The following is an 18,728-nucleotide window of genomic DNA, read 5'->3' on the forward strand; positions in this document are numbered from 1 at the left end:
TTTCAATGCAACTGTGGCACTTACAACATTCTTCAATTAATGTAGCTTTCCTTTAACATTCTAGGAAGTGCAACTTCATTTATGTTTTTTGTGATATATTTCCTGTTGTTCCTATGTGGCTTCAACAGAATAATATAGCACTTGGGGACAAAAATACACCCCAGTATTCCAGAACTCGACCCCAGGATAGCAAATATCTCCACTGCTCCCGTGTACTTGCCCCTGGTGCTCAGATAAGTTGGGATGAAAGATACCCAGACGCTGCAGAACATCAGCATGCTGAAGGTGATGTGTTTGGCCTCATTGAAGCTACCAGGTAGATTTCTTGCTAGAAAAGCTACAACGAAGCTGATACCAGCCAGAAATCCCAGGTAACCCAGAACACAGTAAAATGCAATTGCTGACCCTTCATTACATTCAATTAATATTGTTCCAATTTCTGATTTAATGTTATAATGTGGGAATGGAGTAGCGGTAACCAACCAGACAAGGCACAGGAGGACTTGAAGAAGGGAACAGGAAAGGACTATAGAGTATGAGACCCTGAGACCCATCCATTTCTGGAGCTTGCTTCCAGGCTTGGTGGTCTGAAAAGCCATGACCACAGTGATTGTTTTTGCCAGGACAGAGGAGAGAGAGATGGAGAAAGATATACCAAAGGCAGTCTGTCGGAGAACACAAGTCACTTTATCAGGATGGCCTATAAATATCATTGAGCAGAGGAAGCAGAGCATGAGGGAGACTAGAAGAATATAGCTTAGGTTTGTGTTGTTGGATCTTACAATGGGAGTGTCTCTGTACTTAATGAAGATTCCCAGAATGACAGTAGTGATAAGAAAAAAGAAAAGACTTAGAAGCATCAAAACTATTCCTAAAGGTTCTTCATGAGATAGAAAACTTATAATTTTGGGGACACAGACATCTCTTTTTTCATTGGGCCATTGGTCCTCTGGGCATCTCATACAGTTGTCCATATCTGAGAAGAAAGAATATTCTCTTAGTATTTATTTATTTAAAAAATGTATAGCCTGCCTAAACCGATGTAGGTTCCAACATACACAAATATTTAAAAGTACATAAAACATACAATTGCATAAATAACATATTCACCACCATAATCAGCAATTAAAAACATTATGTGGATCATAATCGAAAGAGAAAAATGTCCAAAAAACAGCCTAAGCTGACACTTGGACGAACATTGTCAAAATATGACAAATAGCCGATAATAAAAATGAGTTGTGAATGTATTTATAAACAACCTAGGCCTTCACAGTGCCGCTGAATGACCAGAGCTAAATGGGGCATGTCAGGAGGAGTGTCGAGGGTGGGAGTTGGGTGGGATGTGGGCCAGCTTAGACTTAGTCTTACTGCATGTATAACCAAAAGTTATACAGCACAGGATTGACAAAACTCGGACGTTGTGACTTAGACCATTTAAAACATGGTCTAAGTCACAAAAACCCACCTAAAGTGATCAGATAAGCACTGCAATCACATAATACAGACCCCCACACACTACCCCAGTGATCACTGACCCCCCCATCCCCCATAAAATATTAATCACAACTTGAAAATTGTGCCTCCAGAACATCATCACCTGGCAGCCTGGCATAGGAAAGCCTAGTTGTGCTGCACAGAGATGTCTTAAGCCATCTTAGGGGTGGGTGGGTTAGGGACCCATGGAGAGGAGAACCCACGACCATAAGCCCCTGTAATCACAGCATTGATATTGAAACATGTGCACTCCCCTATATGCCACCAAAACCCTTTTGTACTGGCATAAAAGTGGCTCCTGTAGCTATAAGGGCTATTGGGGTGGTAGATAAGTGGGTATAGGGGTTTCTGGATGTGGTATGTGGGGCTCACCATGACCTATAAGAGAGCTGTAGTAAGATGATATCATGGCACCCTTTTTGTGAGGTTCACAGCAGTGCTCTGTAAGATACCCCACTATTTAGGTGTCATGTCTGGGTGTTCAGTCCATCACTTTGCAGACCCCTCCCATGTCCAACAGGGCTTGTTCTAGGCATTTTTGACTTGGATGAAAATGTGGTATAACGATGGATGATTTAGCAGCTTGGACGATCACATAGGCAGGACATATACTTAGACAATTTTCAAAATGAAAAAAAAATTTGGGCATATTTTTCGAAAATGTGTCCTAAACTGTTTTTTACTTTGGACGACTTGTGACTTAGATGAAAACAGACTTAGACGTTCCTTTTGATTATGCCCCTCTATACATCTACTGATGCATATATAAAAAAAAAATACATACTATTATATAGCATAAAAACACTTCTATTCATTTAGAAAAAAAAAAACTTTCATAACTAAATGTGTTTTAAAGAATACTTTATGCTATTGGAACCCACTAATCTATAAAAGTCTAGATAATTTTATTTTCCAAAATGACTGGACCTTGAGGTCACTTCATTGGTTCTCCATCCATAACTGAATACATTTCAAACTCCACTTACTGACTTACAAATTCACTCACTCTGCAGACCCTCAATATCTCTTCTCACTTATCTCCCCTATTCTCCTCCCTGTGAACTCCATTTATCGGGCAAGTCCCTCCTAACCATACTCTTCTCCTCCACTGCCAACTCCAGACTCCATTCCATCTATCTTGCTGCATTATACAGTATACATTGAACATACTGCCTGAGTCATTACATCAGGCTGTCTCTTACAGTATTCAAATCCAAGGTAAAAGCCCAGTTTTTCTAGCCTGCTGTTAACTCCTCTCACTCACTTTAAAATTACCTGTCCTTCTTATTATTCTTTCTGCAAGGAAATCCCCTACCCCTATATGTCCTGTCTGTCTGTCCAAACTAGATTGTAAGCTCTTTAGAGCAAGGACCATCTATTACATGTCAAATGTACTTCACTGAGTACACCTTTCAGTACTTTATAAATGTTAAATAATAGTAGTAGGACCTTCCATAGATATAGTTGTAGCCCAGGGTATCTGCATAATCAATCTGCTTTAGGTTTAGAGATTGGCTAAATAATGCTCTTTTAAATTTAAAGTTATTTTTCTCTCACCTAAGCTATGGGATGAGCTTCATGATTTATTTAAAGCTTTATTCACAAGGTGATTTTATAATGAATCATCTATATGTGAAGAGCAAGAAGGTTCTTTTCTGGGATGGATTTTTTAAAAATTATTTTTGTTTATTTAAAAGATTAGATATACTGCTATATCTGAATGCTGGTCATATACAATGCAATAAAATTTCAAACATAAATTCAAAAGAATGATTAAAAGAACTCCATTTATGGAAAGAATACATGATCCCCTTTTTACTAACCCATGGCTCTGATGCTACTCATGCTCATAGGAATTCTCTGAGTGTTGGAACATCATTGGATCATTCAGCACTGTGGGCCACTGTAGAAATCTTTATCACATCTTAATAATAGGGGGTAGTCATACTCATGTCATACTCATGCATCCATCAAAAGACCTGTCTAGCATCATTTAGCAGAGATTCTGAGCAGAGGCATAGCTAGATGGGATACAAGGGGAGCAGCCTAGTGTTAAAAGCCCATCAGATGTTTGAGTATTGTTTTCCTTTCAGTGGAATTTGAGCTTCTTAAAACAGCTGAATCAATTAGACATTTGGACTAGGAAGAAGCAAGGGATATCCAAGGATCAGGGCCACAAAAAAATGTGAAAATTGTACAATATGCTCAGTGATTATAGAAGGTTCAAGTTACATCTCTAAAATGATGGGTAAAAATGTTGAGCTGAGGAGCTGCACTACATGTGAGTCCATGGTGTAATCTACTTAATTCAATTTCTGTGTGATCTAAGTTATGTGGGGTGGGCCTTGAAAGCTCTTAAGACCCATTTCATTGAACATCATTCATGTTTATGAATGGGTAAACTGGAAGTGCCTTTAGTTGCTCATGGTCTTCAGTATTCTCATACATTTGACACTATGCATTGCATGGTGTTCAAACAAATGCCCCCTTCAGCATGCCAAGGTAACTTTAAAGGAGCTTTGTTGGAACATGAACAAAAGTGGATTGTTTTATTGAATGCAGTTGGAACCTAATAATTTGAATTTGTGAATTGAATGATCAGCATTCTTATGATATAATAACATAAATCTTTATTTATATACCCCAAAAGCCTTTCAGTTCAAGGCTGTTTACAGGAAAAATGGCTGAGGAGAGTCAGCAAGGTACAATAGTCAAGAGAGTACTGAATAATTGTATAGAACACAGTTCTTCAACCGCCGGTCCGCGGACCGATGTCGGTCCGCAGGAAATTTTTGCCGGTCCGCGCAGGGCCGGCAAGATTGACTTACTTCAACTTCCTGCCGGTCCGCACAGGGCCGGTAAGATCAACATTTGAAGTCTGCGCTGGGCCGGAGAGATCTTGGGGAGCCTCCGACAGTGGCTTTCTCCCCTTTCTGCAGCTCTCCTTTACTTCCCAGCGCAGCAATTAACGAAGGCAGCCTCGGGGCTTTTGCTGAGTCGCGGCTGCCTCTGATGATGCAACTTCCTCTTTCCTCAGAGGCGGCGCGACCCAACAAAGGACCCGAGGCTGCCTTCGTGAATCGTTGCGCTGGGAAGTAAGAAGAGCTGCTGGGAGGGGAGAAAACCATTATCAGAGTCTGGGAAGCTGCTGAGCAGGGGAAAAAAGGGACAGCTGCTACTGGAGAGGGAGAAGGAGAGATGCTTCTGGGAGGGGAGGAGGGAAAGGAATCTGGGAAGCTGCTGGGCAAGGAAAAAAAGGGACAGCTGCTACTGGATAGGGAGAAGGAGAGATGCTTCTGGGAGGGGAGGAGGGAAAGGAATCTGGGAAGCTGCTGGGCAAGGGAAAAAAGGGACAGCTGCTACTGGAGAGGGCGAAGGAGAGATGCTTCTGGGAGGGGAGGAGGGAAAGGAATCTGGGAAGCTGCTGGGCAAGGGAAAAAAGGGACAGCTGCTACTGGAGAGGGAAAAGGAGAGATGCTTCTGGGAGGGGAGGAGGGAAAGGAATCTGGGAAGCTGCTGGGCAAGGAAAAAAAGGACAGCTGCTAATGGAGAGGGAGAAGGAGAGATGCTTCTGGGAGGGGAGGAGGGAAAGGAATCTGGGAAGCTGCTGGGCAAGGAAGAAAAGGGACAGCTGCTACTGGAGAGGGAGAAGGAGAGATGCTTCTGGGAGGGGAGGAGGGAAAGGAATCTGGGAAGCTGCTGGGCAAGGAAAAAAAGGGACAGCTGCTACTGGATAGGGAGAAGGAGAGATGCTTCTGGGAGGGGAGGAGGGAAAGGAATCTGGGAAGCTGCTGGGCAAGGAAAAAAGGGACAGCTGCTACTAGAGAGGGAGAAGGAGAGATGCTGCTGGGAGGGGAGGGAAGAGAATTACTGCTGGACAGGAGGAGGAGGGAAGGGAGAAGGAAAAAAGAAAGGAAACAGCTGGCAGAGAGATTAGAGGAGGGGAAGGGGAGACACAGGCATGAGAAAGTAGAGAGATTGATGATAGGAAGGGGTCAGCAGAAAAATAAGCAGAGAGGGACAACGATGATAGATCTAGTGTAGGAGATATAAAAATGAAGAGAGCAGTGAAGCTGGAATGAATCATGTAAAAAGAAGAGAGGAGGCACAAGCTGGATGAAAAGGGGAGAGGGGCATAGAAAGAAGACAGATACCATATGGAAGGGTGAGAGGACAGACAGTGGATGGAAGGGGCAGATGTTGGATTGAAGAGACAGAGAGGGCAGATGCTGGAAGGAAGAGAGTGAAAAGAAGATTGAAAGCAGAAACCAGAGACGACAAAAGGTAGAAAAAAATAATTTTATTTCTATTTTGTGATTAGAATATATCAGATTTGAAATATATATCCTGCTAGAGCTGGTGTTAGACAGAACTGGGGACTGCAAAGCCCAGGCAGTGCTTCTTTAGCTTCCAGCTGGCTTAGGGCACTCTCTGACCAGGGGGCAGTTGCCCTAGTTGCACTCCCCTAAAACTATTCCTGTCATGTGTGACTGCAGTTCTGTTAGCATGATATTTCTGTGTAGCATTCTGTAATAATTTGGCTTGTTCAGTTTTCTTGATATTAGAGGGGATATATGTGAAGGGGAGGGGAGACAGGGGTTTTGTTGATCCTGCTCTGAATTATTTGTATTTATAAAATGACAATTGTACAGAATATTGTTTCTTTTTATACTTTAATAAAATACATTCAATATAAAATCATAACTGAGGCTTGTGTGAATGGGATCAGATGATTTGTGGGGACTGACTCGCGGAGATGGGGCGGAAATGGGTTTTTTAAATTTTAGTCCTAGTAGTTTGCTGGTCCACAAAATAATTCTTTTTTTTCTGCCGGTCCACGGGTGTAAAAAGGTTGAAGAACACTGGTATAGGACACATAGAGGGAAGTTAAGGAGGGTTTTATAAGGAGGGAGATAAATAATAATTAAGAATGAACATAGTCTTAGAGCAATAACTTCGCAATGAGGGTCAATTTAAGCTGGGTCATCCTGTTTGGGATAGAAGAATGTTTTTAGGAGCTTTCTGAAGTGCATGTAAGAACATAAGAATTGCTGCTGCTGGGTCAGACCAGTGGCCCATCATGCCAAGCAGTCCGCTCATGTGGCGGCCCTTAGGTCAAAGACCATTGCCCTAACTGAGTCTAGCCTTATCTGCGTACATTTCTATTACAGCCTCCGGAAGAGTGTTCCAGTTTTCCACCACTCTCTGGGTGAAGAAGAACTTCCTTATGTTTGTACGGTATCTATCCCCTTTTAACTTTAGAGAGTGCCCTCTCATCCTCTCTACCTTGGAGAGGGTAAACAACCTGTCTCTATCTACTAAGTCTATTCCCTTCATTATCTTCATGTTCCCTCTCAGTCTCCTCTTTTCAAGGGAGAAGAGGCTCAATTTCTCTAATCTCTCACCGTACAGAAACTCCTCCAGTTGCTCTTCTCTGGACCCTTTTGAGTAGTACCATGTTCTTCTTCATGTACGGCAACCAGTGCTGGACGCAGTATTCCAGGTGGGGCATAACATGGCCCGGTACAGCAGCATGATAACCTTCTCTGATCTATTTGTGATCCCCTTCTTAATCATTCCTAGCATTCTATTCACCATTTTCACTGCCGCTGCACATTCCGCGGATGGCTTCATCGACTTGTACCGCACTAGACATCCTGTGTTTGTGTATAAGATTTTTGTTACCGACATGCATCGCTTTACACTTATCCACATTAAACCTCATTTGCCATGTCATGCTCATTTCTCGAGTGTGTTTATGTCACTTTGCAGGTCTTCGCAATCCTTCTGCATCTTCACTACTCTAAATAGCTTCATATTGTCTGCAAATATTGTCACCTCACTCATTGTACCAATTTCCATGTCATTTATAAATATGTTGAAGAGCACAGGCCTAAGCACCGGACCCTGTGGCACTCCACTTGTGACTATTTTCCAGTCCAAGTATTGTCCATTTACCCCCACTGTCTGTTTCCTATCCACCAACCAGTTCCTAATCCACGTATTTCACCCTCAATTCCATGGCTCACAATTTTTCAAAGTAGTCATTCATGCAGGACCTTGTCAAATGTCTTCTGAAAATCCAGATATACAATATCAACTGGATCAATGTCTATCTGCCTATATACTCCCTCAAAGAAGTGCAACAAGTTCATCAAGTAAGATCTTCCCTTGCTGAAGCCGTGCTAGCTGGTCCTCATCAGATCATATCCGTCAAGGTGATCAATGATGTGGTCCTTTATCAGCCCCTCTACCATCTTTCCCGGTACCGAGGACAGACTCACTGGTCTGTAGTTTCCCAGATCTCCCCTCAAACCTTTCTTGAAGATCAGCATAACTTTCGCTACTTTCCAGTGTTCCGGAATCTTTCCCGATTTGATTGACAGATTGGCTATTAGTTGAAGCAGTTCAGCTATAGACCCTTTCAGTTCCTTGATTACCCTCAGATGGATGCCATCTGGTCCTGGGGATTTATCTCTTTTAAACCTATCAATCTGCCTGCATACCTCATCTAGACTGATCGTCAACCCTGTCAGTTTCCCGTCTTCATTTCCTGCGTATATCTTGTGGGCTTCCGGTATGTTGTGCATGTCCTCTTTGGTAAATACAGATGCAAAAAATGTGTTCAGTTTGTCAGCAATGGCTTTGTCCTCCTTTAACACTCCCTTTATTCCATGGTCATCTAACGGCCCCACTGCTTCCTTCGTGGGTCATTTCCCTTTAATATATCGAAAGAACGGCTTGAAGTTTTTCACCTCCTTAGCCCCTCTTACCGCATCTGCTTTGATGCTTTTCATGCTTTTTCCAGTTTTTGTCTGTTTTTGACCTTTTCCATTCCTTAAACGAAGTCTTTTTGTCTCTGATCACTTTCTTTACCGCTACAGTGAGCCACACCGGTTCCTTGTTCTTTTTCATCTTTGATCCCTTGTTGATACACGGTATATATAGATTTTGTGCTTCGGTGACTATATCCTTAAAAAGGGACCATGCTTGCTCTAGCATTTTTGTAGTGCTTATCCTCTTCTTTATGTTTTTTCCCACCATGACTCTCTTTCAAGGTTACTTCCCTCTAATACTAATCCCCCCATTTGGTAGCTGAACATCGGGTTCTTTCTCCCTATATGTATGACCTTGCATTTCCCTACATGGCAGATGGACTTTAATGTAGGGAAATGCAAGGTAATGCATATAGGGAGAAATAACCCGATGTTCAGCTACCAAATGGGGGGTTAGTATTAGAGGGAAGTAACCTTGAAAGAGATTTGGGTGTACTGGTGGACACAACAATGAAGTCAACAGCACAATGTGCAGCAGCCGCGAAGAAGGCAAACAGAATGTTGGGTATTATTAAGAAGGGTATAACGACCAGAACGAGAGAAGTCATTCTGCTGTTGTATCGGGCAATGGTGCGCCCGCACCTGGAGTACTGTGTTCAGTATTGGTCACCGTACCTTAAGAAGGATATGGCAATACTTGAGAGGGTCCAGAGGAGAGTGACACGAATGATTAAGGGCATGGAAAACCTTTCATACACTGAAAGATTGGAGAGATTGGGGCTCTTCTCCCTGGAAAAGTGGAGACTCAGAGGAGATATGATAGAGACCTACAAGATCATGAAGGGCATAGAGAGAGTAGAGAGGGACAGATTTTTCAAACTTTCAAAACATAAAAGAACAAGAGGGCATTCGGAAAAGTTGGAAGGAGACAGATTCAAAATGAATCCTAGGAAGTTTTTCTTTACCCAGCGTGTGGTGAACACCTGGAATGCGCTTCCAGAGGATGTAATAGGACAGAGTACGGTACTGGAGTTCAAGAAAGGATTGGACAATTTCCTGCTGGAAAAAGGGATAGAGGGGTATAGATAGAGGGCTACTGCACAGGTCCTGGACCTGTTGGGCCGCCGCGTGAGCAGACTGCTGGGCGCGATGGACCTCGGGTCTGACCCAGTGGAGGCATTGCTTATGTTCTTATGTTATGTTCTTATTCCCCTTACAGAAGTTTAGTGCCATGGCCAACGTTCTGGATTGATGTTTTTCCCCAGTGACTAGGTTGAAGCAGATCATATTGTGATCACTGCTTCCCAGCATCCCTTCTACTTCTACACCTTACACCGGTCCTCATAGTCCATTTAGAATTAAGCCCAGAATTGCATTTTCTCTCATGCTTTCCTTGACAAATTGTTCCAGGAAGCAATCACCTACAGCATCCAAGAACTTGGTCTCCCTACCGCAGCCGGAGGTGCCTAGGTTCCAGTCTATCTCTGGATAATTTAAGTCACCCATGATAACTGTGTTGCCTCCCTTGCAGTTGCATTTAATCTCATCCATCATCTCTCCATCAATTTCTTCGGACTGCCCTGGGGGTCGGTAGTAGATGCCGGTCTTCGTTTCTGCTCCTTTTTTCCCGGAATTTTGGCCCATAGAGACTCTGCCTTATTTTTAGTTTCCAGTGTGTTATCTCCGGTAGACTCAATTTCCTCTTTGATGTATAGGGCAATACCTCCACCTTTTTGACCTATTCTGTCTCTGCGGTATAGCTTGTATCCCGGTAGCACAGTGTCCAAGGCATTTTCCTCTTTCCATCATGTTTCTGTGATGCCGATGATATCAAGGTTATCTTTTTGTGCCATATCTTCCAATTTCCCCATCTTATTTCTTAGACTTGAGTTTGCGGCCTGTTACTTTCTTGCAATTCCTTCCCTCTTGTGTCCCTTTTGATTCATTAGGATTTCTGTCTTGCCTATTATCCAGTGAGTCTTCCCTGCTATCTTCCTGCACGGTATCCTCTCAGTCAACTGTTGGCTATCCTCTTCTTCCTAGTTTAAAAACTTCTCAATTTCTCTCTTGATGTTGCTTGCAAGTAGCCTCGTTCTGTCTTCGCTGAGGTGGAGTCCATCCTTCCTGAATAGCTTGCTCTTCCCCAAGAATGTTGTCCAGTTGTGCATGAAGTGGAATCCTTCTTCTTCACACCAGTGCCTCATCCATGTGTTCAAGTTTCAAGTTTATTAGGATTTTATATACCGCCTATCAAGGTTATCTAAGCGGTTTTTTACAATCAGGTACTCAAGCATTTTCCCTGCTTGCAGCTCCATTTTCCTCTTCTCATCAGCCCTTGGTACCGGCATGATCTCCGAGAATGCTACCCTCTGTGTTCTGGTCTTCAGCTTCCTTCCTAACATCTGGAACTGTTCATTCAGTCATTCCCTGCTATAGTTCCTATTGCTCACGTTGTTTGTCCCCACATGGATCACCACCACTGTATCTTCCTCTTTCACGCTGTTGATAATCCTGTCTATGCAGCTCACTATGTCTTCTACCTTGGCTCCCAGTAGGCAGGTCACCAGATGATCCTGTATTCCTCCCGCTATGTGGCTGTTGACTTGCCTGATGATGGAGTCCCCCCAAATGATTGCTGTCTTCTCTTGCCTGTCTAGTCACAGGTCCATGTTCCTGGTGTATGACCATCTCTCTAGCCGTAGGTTTGTGTCTTCTGTGTACTTCCATCTTCCCTCATCCTGGCATTGGCTTGCAACGGATTCGTCTTCTTGTGGGTTCCTTCCGCTGTCTCTAGATCTCACTGCTGTGTCACCCATTTCTTCCTTGTGGTTGTCCTCCAGGTATCTCAGCAGTTCCACTGTTGCTGGTGATTTTCCATGGTCTCCCTGTATGCCTCCTCAATGAACTTCCTGGACTTCTTCCTTAATGGTTTCCTCTGTCTTGATGCTCTCTGCCTCTCTGTCCTCCTCCTCCACTGCTTAAAGTGCTTCCAGTTCCAGTATTTTGCCCTCTAGGAATCTGACTTTTTTCTTCAGGTTCTCCAGTTCCTCACATCGAGTGCATACATAAGACCGCTTCCCAGAGGGGACATAGTCATACATATGGCAGAAGGTGCAGAAAACTGGGTAGCTCAGCTTCCTGCTTCTGTCTGCTGCTTCCACTGCTGCCCGCTTGCCGGTCTGCTGTGGTTGTCCTCTGTGCCCGCTGTGGTTATCTTCTGTGCCTGCTATCTGTGCCTGTGCCTTGTTATCTGTGCCTACTGTTATTGTCCTGCTCTTCATGCAGTGACTCATCCCTTCTTAAGGTCCTTCGCAAAGGCGCTCTCACTAAGGCAAGCACTTTTAACACTTGCCTTCGACATGTGCCGAACATTGGAGCACCATTGGCTTCTCCTCTTTTAAGTCAGAGCATGGTGGATGATGTCTGGGTAGGCGGAGCTAACTCTTGCCACTGCCCCTTGCTCTCTCTCTCTGTCCTCTGATTCCTTCTGTTCTTACTCCCCCTCTTCACTCTCTCTCTCTCTCTCCTTTGCCTGCTTTCTTCCCCTGTTATATCCTTCTGCTCAACTGCCTGAGGTTGATGTTCTGACCAGTTGGATCCATTCAGGATCTTTGGAGGCTGCTTGGTAGGGTAGGAGTCTGTTGATGAATTTCTTATGGGTGCAACCTTTAATTAAGGGTCACTATTGGGATTCCTCTTCTGATTGGTTGGAATTGAAAGAGGTGTATATGGGAGATTTTAAAAGGTTGACACTCTCCTCCTATTCACCATTTTGTGCTTGCTGTGACTGTAGAAAAGGACTTATTCCCTTGCTGCAGCAGAAGTGGAACATAGATTCTCTATTGGGTTTCTTTAGAGCTTTGATTTTTTTTCAGTCAACTGGGGCTGATGAACACCAATTAAAAAAAAAGATATGTCAATTCAATGTTTTTCCTTGTTTGATGTGATGAACTGGTATTTCCTGTTTGCATGTGAAGATATTTTCTGGCATGTTAGGTGAATTGTGAATGATATTATGTGGAATTTTTTTCTGATCTGAGATATTTTGAGGCTGGTTTTTTTAATGGTCCCCATTTATTGCATGCTGCTTAAAATATGAGGCGCCTGTTATCTGAGGTCTCCACTATTCATGATTTTCTCTACAAGATTAGATGTCTCTTCACCTAGATTTAGAGACTGGTGCAGTGTATTTTATTATTTTCTTGGCTAGGAGCATCAAACCATTAAGCTGCCAATATGTTCTTGGGCCACCATTGGAGACAGTGTGCTGGGTATAATGGTATATTGGTATTTTTTCAGTATAACTTTTAACAATTTGTATTAATTTTATTAATTAGGCACCACATTGTCAGCATGAGCATCTCATGTGTTAATAATCACTTACCAGTCTGATTGGAGATTTCTCCAACTGGACAGGGAATACAGTCATAGCAGCAGATGGGCTTTCCTTTTCTGGGTAATTTCCTGTAGCCTGGAGAACAGCTCTGAGAGCATCTGGATTCTGGCGGTATCTGAGAATTGAGGGAAAATTATCTACAAATGATACCTTTGATTTTTAAAATGAAAATTTCCTTTTCAGACTACTTACAAACCAATTCAGACCTTTTCCGTTCCAGGGGGAAGGGAAGCCAATCATCCCCCTCACTCCACAGAGAACAGCCTACTATACTTCTCTTCAACAGGAAGCCCCACCCCGTTCTTCTCTGAGCAGCCATATTCTCTTCCAGCCTTTTGAGGGGCTCTGACCCAGAGTGTGGCCATCCTTAGCTGCAGCTATCTCACAGAATAAACGCAAGATGACAGTGCTCAATACATGCAGAGGCAACCTCAATCTTTCTTCGGAGCCTCTATGGAAACCGGTATCCCATTTGGTAAAGCAAGCAACAATCAGGAATTTTGGATACCAATTATTCCAATCAGTAGGTTTTTAGTTCCATATTCTTTAAGTCTTTCTTTTTAATCTCAGGGCTAACATGGCCGACTTTACAGGAAAGTTTACAGGCATTCTCCTTCTCTACTTGCTAGGTACAAGAAGTTGAGTTTCAAGAGCCTTAGCATTTGAACCAATCCCAACCTACTTTACATGGGATAGAACATTGGGCCTCAAAAATCACTTCACCCCCCTTGTGTCCTTCATGACTGCATGGAAACAGGTCCTTTCCCAATCCCTGTAGTTAATGCCACCCGCCATTCCACAAGACCATCACACAAAAGAAAACGATTCCTAAAAAACATACGATGTTCTGAGCCCTCAGCTCCTTCGGAACAGGACAATATTTCTGGAACAAATCTGATCATTCGTTCAGTTAGGAACAAAGCACAATTAGTCAAAGACTGGCTGGAAGAAACCCACCTGGATATTTTACTTTTAACTGAAACATGGCTAATTTCTGATCAGGATGCTATCATAGGTGATATACTACCTTTAGATTATAAAATTATTCCTCTATCAAGAAACTCAAAAAGAGGAGGTGGTTTAGCAATAATTCTTCAAGATCATTTTGAGTTTCAAGTACTAGACTTTATCCTAACCAATGATCTGGAAATTTTCACTTGCAAAATATCTAAAGAGGCCTATAAAGATAATTTGATCATCATGATATTTTATATGCCCTCTAACAAATGGCACCTAGCAAAAGAGGAACTCTACAAATTCCTCCTTACAAACTCAGTAGCTGGTGCCTACAATTTTTTAGCCAGCGATGGTAATTTACACCTCGAGCAGGAAGAGAATTCCAACGTAACTGATCTACTTTCCTTCCTTACATCTTTAGGTTTTTCCAAACCATCTCCGACTAAAACCCATCAGAAAGGTTACCACTTAGATTTAATTACATTTCTTTCCAATGTCTCAACTACCCCCAGTGTAAGTTTTAAAGGTGAAACCTGGGCTAACACCCCTTGGTTGGATCACCTTCTATGTAATTTTGAATTATGCTGGATTAAAAAACAACCCAAAATGAAACCAAGGAATAATCTCAAAGAGAAATCTATTTAGACGAGGACAACTGAACCCAGTTGAATTTTGGATGCACTATAGCTTAATAGCTAACTCAGACTTAGATCCAAATTTCATCCAAGGATGGAAAAATTTTAGCGATCAGGTTCTAAATGTTATTGCACCATTTAAATTATGCAGGAAAATACATTGTTTAACAGATAGCTGGTATGATACTGATTTAATGGTTCTAAAGCGTGAAGTATGTAAATTGGAAAGAATATAGTGTAAATCAGGGAAAGATGAGGACAGACTTATTTGGCAACTAAAGATTAAAGAGTATAAAAGAATGATTAAAGAAAAGTGCTGTAAATATTATTCCCAAACAATTAATTCTCCTATGTTGAATAGCAAAGAACTTTTCAGAAGTCAATTCTCTGTTTGATATTGATCTACATAAACATTCTAACACAGATCTCCCACCCTCCGCTGCAAACTTAGCCGACTACTTTGCCACAAAAATTCATAATTTGAGATTGTCTCTTGTAGGTACAAGCATAGATCTATCAATCAATCAATTTGCTTTAGAAAATGAAGGCTCAACTGCTGATATGATCTGGAATCATTTCAAAAACCCAGATTGAGACCAATTTCTCAAGCTTTACTCAAAATATGCAAAATCCAATTGCCTATTAGACAACTGTCCACCAACTATCATGAAATCAGCTCCCTTTCCATTCAAAGATGAATTTTTAAACTGGGCTTTCTTTATGTATGTGTACTGGCTGTTCTCTGGTGGAACTTGGCCATATCCTTGTGACTCCTATTATTAAAAACTCCAAGGAGTCAGTTTCTTCAGCTGTCAACTACAGACTTATTGCCAACATACCACTTTTTCTTAAACTAATGGAAGGACTGGTTAACATTGATCTCATGAAATATTTAGAGAAGTTCAGCATTCTACACGACTCTCAGTCTGGTTTTCGAACAAATTACAGTACGGAAACAGTCTTAGCTTCGCTGACTGATTACCTTTTCCATTTGTTTTCCCTGGGAAAAAGGACACTGGTACTTCAGTTTGATCTGAGCAGTGCCTTTGACCTTGTTGACCATAACATTCTGCTTAGATGCCTCGATTCTATTGGTACTTCTGGACAGGTACTAAATTGGTTTACAGGCTTCTTAAAAAACCACATCTACCATGTTCACAGTGAAGAAACCTTCTCTTACTCTTGGTGTAATCCCTGTGGAGTTCCACAGGGCTCCCATCTCTCCCTGTCACTTTTCAATGTCTACATGGCATCACTGGGACATATGCTATTTGACTTAAAATTGAAATCGTATATATACGCAGATATTACAATTATCATTCCCATAACCTCACTAATGCAAGAGACAGAACAACTCACCTCATCTGTCCTCACAAAGGTAGAACAATGGACTACACAATTTAAATTAAAACTGGACCCCGAAAAACCCAAGATTTTCTTGGCAAGTCCTAATTACAAGATTATGATTACTCAATTAATTCTACTATTAAAATTCTTGGAGTCATCCTGGACAGATGCTGGACTTTTGAAGACCACACTAATGCTCAGGTTAAAAATTATTTTTCCACCTTATGGAAACTCCGTACCATTAAACACTATTTTGACTTCCTCTCTTTTTGACTGCTGGTTCAATCTCTGATATTAAGCATTTTAGATTACTGCAATATGATATACTTGGGATCCTTTAAGAAAACCATCAAATGATTGAGAGTCATTCAGAATGCTGCCGTCCGTCTCATTTATGGTCTCAAAAAATCGGATCATGTAAGCCCGTATTACAAAAAACTACACTGTCTGCCGGTGGAAGCAAGGGTCATTTTCAAGTTTACCTGCCTCTGCTTCAAAACCATAACAGATTCATCCCCAGTCTACCTGTCATACCATTTTGAATTTCCAGGCACCACTTGCTCACGTAGTGCCTATCTGTTTGCTTTTTCATCCTTGAAGGGCTGTATCTACAAAAGATTCCTTGATAGCTCATTATCATTCCAAGCAGGCAAATGGAATAAATGGTTAACCAACTTCATTTCAAATGCACCCTCCTTCCAAACCTTCAGGAATTCAATTAAAACCTATCTCTTTGATAAATTTCTCTGACTCTTTTCCTGTCTTGTTGGATCCTTGAAATGCTTCCGGATAAATCCTGACTACTCTTGGCTTGCTAATGTAATTTGAAAGTCTTTTTTTGTAACATCACTGTCTCTTCCTCTGTAAACCACTCTGAACTGCTTGTGGTATTGCGGTATACAAAAATAAAGTTATTATTATTATTATTAATCCAAGCTGTCTGTCCTTAGAATAATAAGGTTAGATATTCAGCTGGCAGCAGTCATCATTCTTGTATCCATTGCCGACTGTATTCCAGGATATTCAATGCTGGGCCTTTCCCAGCACTGAATATCCTTTGCCATTGAATATCCAGTTATTTTGTTGGCCTCTATAGCTTATGAAGTTAAGTTCACTATTTACCCCTTAACCATAGAAGCTATACCACTTAAAGATAGAATTGATTGAACATAAGAACAGCCATACTAGGTCAGACCAAATTCACCCCCAAAATTTCCACATGTCAGCCAGTTTTGCTCTAACTGCAACTATTTAACAGTGCTAACCTAGTAAAGGGTCTCTATATATCAACAATTAGGTGTCCCTAAGTAGTTTAAGCACAGGATCCCCTCTTGCACAATCACAAAGCTTTGAATATCACCCAGTTAGAATTTAGCTAAATCTACAACAACCAATCATGATGTAGAACTTGAACTCTTCATTGAATAACAGCACGTGAAACCTCCTGCATTACAAGAGACCTTACATAATATTATATCACTCTCACCTGGGTAAATGCAGCCTCCCACACTATCACTTTTTCATTGATTGTGAAATCTTCCCCAGGGAGAGCATTAGGGCTATAAATTCCAACAATTTCATGTTTCACTATCCCTTTGGACAAATAGACACGGTTAATAATATTGTAGTCCATGGGTAGGTCACCACTCTTTTCAGAAAATATCTCTTCACCCAACATGTTCTTAAAGTGCACATTCCTCAGATAACGATGAAGCTAAGGAATAAAGGACACATTTTCAGAAATGCCTGGAACTGCCAATTTTCCTATTATTTATGTATTTGTTTAACAACATTTATAATTTACCAGTCTTATGTTCACTCACAGGATACAGGTCTCCAGAACTGTGCACAAAATTCAAAATGAGGCGTCACCAGAGTCTTATATAGGGGCATAAATACCTCTATTTTCCTACTGGCCATTTCTCTCCCTATGCACCCAAACATTTGTCCAGCTTTCACCCTCACCATTTCAATTGGTTTGGCCACCTCAAGATCATCACATACTATCACACCCAAACCATGCACAAACATCTTCACTCCCTAAACCAGTAGTCTTGAATGTAAGGACAACAAGCTAATGACAGCCAGTGGAGACCATTTTGATGACCCACACAATTATTCAGAGTCTCCTTACTCCACAGCAAGATCCAGTGCTTGCTCACCATTTTCATTCTCATCAGCACTGCTCTTACTTTTCAGGCTACCAACAGCATGAGTGAAGTAAATATGCTGCCTTCAGCAACCCAGAACATTTTTCTTTGTTACTGCTTCCTGCCTATGCAGGGACACAAAGCAGTAACAGAAAGAAAGCTTTCAGGCCACAGAAGGCAGTGTATTTACTTCACTTATGCTGCTGGAAGACTGAAGAGTAAGAATAGTGCTGCTGGGAATGAGAACAGTGAAAAAGCACTGGATTCACATGGAGAGAGTAATAGAGAGATACTGGACTATAGGTATATCAGACCTCCATAGGAAGAAAGGGAAGGTGAAGATAGAGATGCCAGACTATGGGAGGGGGAGAGAAGGAGAGAGAGTTACCAGACAAGGGGATGCAAGGGAAGGAGAGAAGAGAAATGCAGGGAGAGTTATAGAGAGATGCTGGACTGCAGGGATGGGTAGGAGAGGGAATGGAAGATTCCCTCCAGGGAATGAAAAGGAAGGGAAGAAGGAAGAATAGAGATTTCAGAACATGGGGGAGGCGTGTCCGAGCTCTAGACAAGATGAATGCCTAAACTTTTTTCTCCTCCTCAGCCTCCATTTATTTTGAAAGCTGGACCTACTTTATCTATTTGAAAGCAATTTATTTTTCTTCTGTACTAATTAAATATCATGTCGTCATCAAAACCATGTAAAATGGATGTGACAGCTGGTCTAAAGTAGATCAAACCTGATCCACCGACCCCAGAAAAACTGTCACCTGAAAAGAAAGCTACATCTGCAAGTGACATAGTAATAGATGAGCTTCATGCCCTACGGGAACTGACTACTAAACATTTTGAGACAACAAAAGAGTTGAAAGATGACCTGGCAGAAATCAACACCTCACTATCAAACTTTAAACTGCACATAGAGAAACTGGAATCTCGTGCTGACACTGCAGCCTTGGAAATAACACAAACC

The 18,728-nt window shown here is 41.8% G+C and overlaps 1 protein-coding gene across 1 annotated transcript; it reads right to left on the reverse strand.

Annotated features, from left to right (window-relative positions):
* Window positions 1-32: 32 nt before the first annotated feature.
* LOC117346255 (vomeronasal type-2 receptor 26-like) lies at window positions 33-17,639 on the reverse strand. Its single transcript, XM_033915657.1, has 4 exons — window positions 17,574-17,639; window positions 17,095-17,322; window positions 12,658-12,784; window positions 33-976 (listed from the first exon to the last, which is right to left on the reverse strand). The coding sequence occupies exons 1-4, from the start codon at window positions 17,637-17,639 to the stop codon at window positions 33-35; spliced, it is 1,365 nt and encodes a 454-aa protein (XP_033771548.1).
* Between the last annotated feature and the right edge of the window lie 1,089 nt (window positions 17,640-18,728).

This window comes from Geotrypetes seraphini, chromosome 12 (genome assembly GCF_902459505.1).
Source record: "Geotrypetes seraphini chromosome 12, aGeoSer1.1, whole genome shotgun sequence".
Lineage (NCBI taxonomy): Eukaryota > Metazoa > Chordata > Amphibia > Gymnophiona > Dermophiidae > Geotrypetes > Geotrypetes seraphini.

Excerpts from the sequence above, each read along its gene's own strand:
- LOC117346255 (XM_033915657.1), bottom strand. The coding sequence starts at position 17,639 with ATGTTTGTGCATGGTTTGGGTGTGATAGTATGTGATGATCTTGAGGTG. Across the intron at positions 17,323-17,573 it reads TGGCCAAACCAATTGAAATG|CTTCATCGTTATCTGAGGAA; the intron begins GTGAGGGTGAAA and ends TTTATTCCTTAG. Across the intron at positions 977-12,657 it reads AGAAATCTCCAATCAGACTG|ATATGGACAACTGTATGAGA; the intron begins GTAAGTGATTAT and ends CTTTCTTCTCAG.